The 4758-nt window shown below is 50.5% G+C and overlaps 1 protein-coding gene across 1 annotated transcript in view; it reads right to left on the reverse strand.

The window, feature by feature from the left end:
- The window catches only part of LOC104462210 (rho GTPase-activating protein 32-like), a gene marked incomplete at its 5' end in the record, with an annotated part of 12966 nt that overhangs the window by 1972 nt on the left and 6236 nt on the right, over positions 1 to 4758 (reverse strand). Inside the window, one exon of the mRNA XM_010074071.1 lies at positions 1570 to 1672. Within this exon, the coding sequence (XP_010072373.1) occupies positions 1570 to 1672 (103 nt within the window). The remainder of the gene's footprint in view (positions 1 to 1569; positions 1673 to 4758) is intronic.

Here is a 4758-nt window from a genome sequence, read left to right on the forward strand (position 1 = left end):
TTGGGTGTACACCGCTCCCACAGGCACGTCCTGACTCACCACTTACAGCTGGGAGAGAAACTCATCTCCTGCGCTTGGCTCCGCAGAAGGAGAGCGAGCTCAGAGGGGGAAAGACACCAACTCACCCCAACAAACACCCCCAGCCCTGGCTGCGATGCTCTGGCCGTATCCTGCCCTCCTCCAGCACGCCGGAGTGTTTTCCCTGGGAATAAACCTCACGCCGTGTCACACCTCCCCCTGCAGAAGCCTTTTTTCTCTCTGCACTGGCTGTTTCAGGAACTACATATTATTTCTTTGGACCCTCAAAGGAAGATTTTGTGAGTAGAGGAGTACAACTCAAAAAAAAAAAAAGGCAGAGCCAGAACAGAGGGACACACACCCCAACCCATCGCTCTGCTTTGCCTCACCACAGAGCCAGCCGCTGTCCTGGAGTCAATCTCCCACGTGGAATACATTCTCTAACTTTCTCTCCAACCAAAGAGCCCTTTAAATCCGGGAGATCCAATTCTTCTTCTAAGTGAAACTTAAGAACGGTGACTCATCTATAAGGATCCTGCAGCCTGAGCTTTGAAACAAGCTTTAACGATGTGTTTACAGAGCTGGAAACTACAGCACTGCAACGTGTCCTACATTCATCAAACACAGGAAAATGTGTGCTGAGCTGGACCAACGACAGTGCCTACAAGTTATGCCATGTACCCCCTCCTTTTGTCTTTGGAACCTCTCAGGAAACTGAAAAATAGGCTGTCACTTCATCCTGGGTACTACACCTGGGAATTCTGCCATTGAAGCTTTAGAAAACCATTCTTAAAGCACCTTTGGAAAACAGGGAAGGAGTAAACAGTCTTGGCAACACAAAGCGGAAAAAAAAAATGGACTAGGGCAGCGATTAGAAAGATGGTTCAGCACAAGTCAAAACGGGGATTTAAAAGGATGTGACTGAAGCAAAGGCAAATATTTTCTGCAGCCAAGAGTGCTGTGGGCAGCAGCTACAATGGCAGCCTTGGGAGCCTGCGCATCAAAGCCTGGGGAGATGTTTCAAATGGAACTTGCTGTGATGAGAAACAGGATTCAGCTGGACCAGCATAAGCCCATCCGTACCAGGGACTGTACAGCAACTGCACTGGCTTAAACCTGCCCGGTCCAAAAGGAGATCCTCCATATGGAAAATACCCCTCTGCTGCCTCTGCGGGGCCACGGGCCCGGGATCAGCACCGGAATTAGTCACATCCCACTGGGTTCTCTCACCCCTTCACAACAGCAGAACACACACCCAGGAGGGGAGGAAAACCAGCCGCACAAGAGGATAAAGACCATTGAACAGCTCGGAACCGGGGGGACGCACACCTCGCCTTTCCCCGCACCGCGGGGCACGGCCACCCACCAAGAATGACACAGGCACCCTCTGCACGCTCCCCAGTAATGGCTAAAACGCCAGGAGCCCACAGCAGCAAGGAGAAATCACTGAGCACAGGCTGCACACCCGCTGGCCTCTGCAAGCGCAGCCTCTAACCCGGCACGTGCCTCGCTCGTCCCGCGCAAAGAGTTTGCCAGGCGCAGAGCTCCTACCGTAGCTTCTGGATGTTGGATGCGATCCCGGACAGACGATATATTCCATCCACGATGCCGTGTTTCTCGATGAATTCTGTGCAGCTCTTGAGGACCTGGGGGACTGAAGAAGAAGTGGTGTCGGTTAGTTGAGAATGTCATTAAAGTCCCTGTTCAGGCTGGGGTCTTGTCGGATCCTATAAACTAAGCCCAGCTGAGCTACTGCTTCAGTTCTTCCTTAGAGGAGAAAGCCTGTAAGAAATTTAACTTCAGGAGCTGGTGGGAAAACTAGTCCGTGGTGTGCTTTGCTTTAAAGAAATGCCCAGGATATGAATCAGGCTGAAAAAAAGTCCATTCTGCTGAGGCAGAGACAGTGCAGGTCCCATCACAACTCCCACAAGAGCTGGGGTGTGAAATTCCACTCCAGAGGAGCTACAAAATGGAGTAAATACCTTTGTTCTCCAATCTAGCCAGGATTAACCCATACTGCTTGGTACATTAAGGAGATGCTACTTTCTGCACCAGGGCCAAGAAAAATTTGAAAACTGATAATTTCATCCCCAACGTCTCCCGGAGCGCGACTGGATTCAGATAGCTACACAACGTACCACACTCACAGAAACTGCAGGCAGAGCGGGGTATGACAGAATGGAAAAAATAACCCCAGAGGATGTAATTAGGTGTCAGGTTAATATTCAAGCCGCTTCACCAACCGATTCCTTCCAGCTGACTTCTCAGCCTCACGCAGCACCCACTGCCGGAGCTCTCTGTCCATCCTTGTAAGCTAATGGAGGAGCAAATTATTTATAAAAGCGAGATAAAACTGCCCTGAACACCGACAGAAAATGAGGATGGAGCTCTTGCGAGCATCAGCACATCTTTGCGGAAAAAGTCCAGTTCCGTGTGGACTCCTCTGGAAGCCACCCTGGGATGATCTACGTTTATTCCTACACTCGACGCCAGGTCTGATCAATTTGCCACGTGACACGGATTCGGAATAGATCATGTGGCAAACCCCCTTCTATCGAGCAGCAAATGCCATCTGCCAGGCAGGTCTACGCGCTACCGAACCGAGACGCTCCGTGCTTTCCCCTCCACAGGTCCTTCCCTGCTGTTTTTTCCAGCTTGCAGCAAACACGCAGCCAAAGACTCATTTTAAACCGTTCCCGGGTGAGCAGGAGTGTCCTCAGAACCAAGGGCTGCTTTCTGGGGGAAGGCCAACCAGCCGAGGCGATCCCCTCCTGCTCTCCCCAGCAGGTGCGATGGACATCTCCGCTTCCTCTGCCGCAGGCAGCACCGGCTGGAATACAGGAGAGCAGGGGGCAGGCGAGGGACGCAGCACCAACTGGAGATCCTGGGCACAGCTAGAATAATTAACATACACTGGAAAAATCCCAGCAGGCTTGTTCGACGGATCTCCTGACCTGGTTACCAGGACGATCTGTTCTTTAAGCTAAATATACCCTGCCAGCGCCACAGATATTTTGGGGGAATTCTGCACGATGGAGAAGCGATGGGGATTCAGGCAGGGCTGTGATTACACTCGAAGGCCCTTTGCTGGGACGGTGACTTCATTTTGCTGATCTCTGAGCAAAGGTGACACCTGACAACTGCACACGTGTTTAACCTCCCTCTCCCCTTTGAATCCCAATACATTTATGCATATGTATGGATGTACAGGCGTGGGGGGAACAGCGCCTGTCACCACTGTCCCAAGTACCAGGGATTCCAGCACACGAGGCTGGCAATGGGATGTGTCCCCAAAGGAGACCTGACCCCAGCCTATTTCATCAAGGAATTTTTTCAACTCATTCCTGAGCATCTCTCAGCTGGTTTGAAAGGTTTGCTGCACCTCCCAGGGCTTGTTAACTGGTTAATTCTTTGCCATGAAGAGGAAGCAGTTTGATGGTTTTCATTCTGAAGAACATTTTGATTTGTCCTGAAATCAGGCACACCTCCCCTCCTATCATCGGGGTTTTATTTGTTCCTTTTTAACCTTTTGTAATGTTCCCTCCCTGGGTTTTGGGAGCCTTGCTTTATTATTTTTTATTTTCTTGGGATGTTTATTGTAATCAGAACTGTTTGTTCAGCCTGGGGAAGGAGGGCTCCCATCAAGCTCCCCTCTCACAACAGCAAACCCACGTGAGAAGCTGAACCTGCAGGAACGCGGAAAATGAAACAAACTGTCCTGAGTGCCACTCTGAACCCCCCAAACGCAGGTAATAACACAGATATCGAGTATGAAAAAAAAAATCATTCTTCCTATTTTTAGCTCAATTTTGCAAAGAACTGCCCAAGTATTTCCTAAAAAAAAAAAAAAAAAAAAACAAACCAAAAACCCCAAACCAGTAAAAACCCTGTAATAATTCAGACCGTACCCTTTTCTAGGAACCTCATTTCAAACTCCTCATTCCTGACACTCTCCCTCCTCCTTGCAGTGAAAGCCCCACACAAGGTGTGAGCCAGCACGGGACTGGGGGTCCCGTTGATAAGCACACAGGTCCCACCATCCCCTGCACATTCAGAAAATAAATCTAACTGGGAAACATTCCCTTCTACAGGACTTTTGTCTCACTCCCAAACCCGTGTCCTCACGTTTGAATCACCGGGAGGACAAGAGAAGCCCAAGACCAACCGAACAGCAAACTTCCTCCAGGATGCTCTCCCCTGATTTCCCAGAGGTGACCCAGAGGAACACCGTCTGTGCTGCTGACGAGCCAAGCCCGAGCCCGAGCTGCACCATCTCCTGCTAACACACAACGTTGTCATTGGAAGTGTGACTTTGCCCTTGGGAAGTGCAATAAGGGACACGTCGGGTCCAAGAGCAGGTACCGCGCTGTGCCCGTCTGTGGAACCCGCCCTTGAACACTGGACTTTTATTTATGGCAGCTCACCCAGGAGCCGTGCAGAACCAAAGTGCAAGGTTCAAGCCTGGGAAGCATCGATCCCCGTGCGCGCCGTCAGGCTGGGAAGGCAGGGAGCCACGATTCTCAAGCCCCGTGAGACCAGCAGCGTTCTTGATGGGGTGGGCATGTCCGTGCTAGGGGAGTTTTTGGAATAAAGATGCTACTAATACATCAACATCGGCATTGTGTGCTGGTTTTTTCTGTTTAGATCAACTACACTTACTGCAATAAGTTGAGCGGGGGGAAAAGCATTCACCTCGTTAAGAGCGGAGGGAGCAATCCCTGCGACATTTCTTCCCATTTG

Source organism: Pterocles gutturalis, unplaced genomic scaffold (genome assembly GCF_000699245.1).
Source record: "Pterocles gutturalis isolate BGI_N339 unplaced genomic scaffold, ASM69924v1 scaffold5382, whole genome shotgun sequence".
In the NCBI taxonomy this organism is placed as follows: Eukaryota; Metazoa; Chordata; class Aves; order Pterocliformes; family Pteroclidae; genus Pterocles; species Pterocles gutturalis.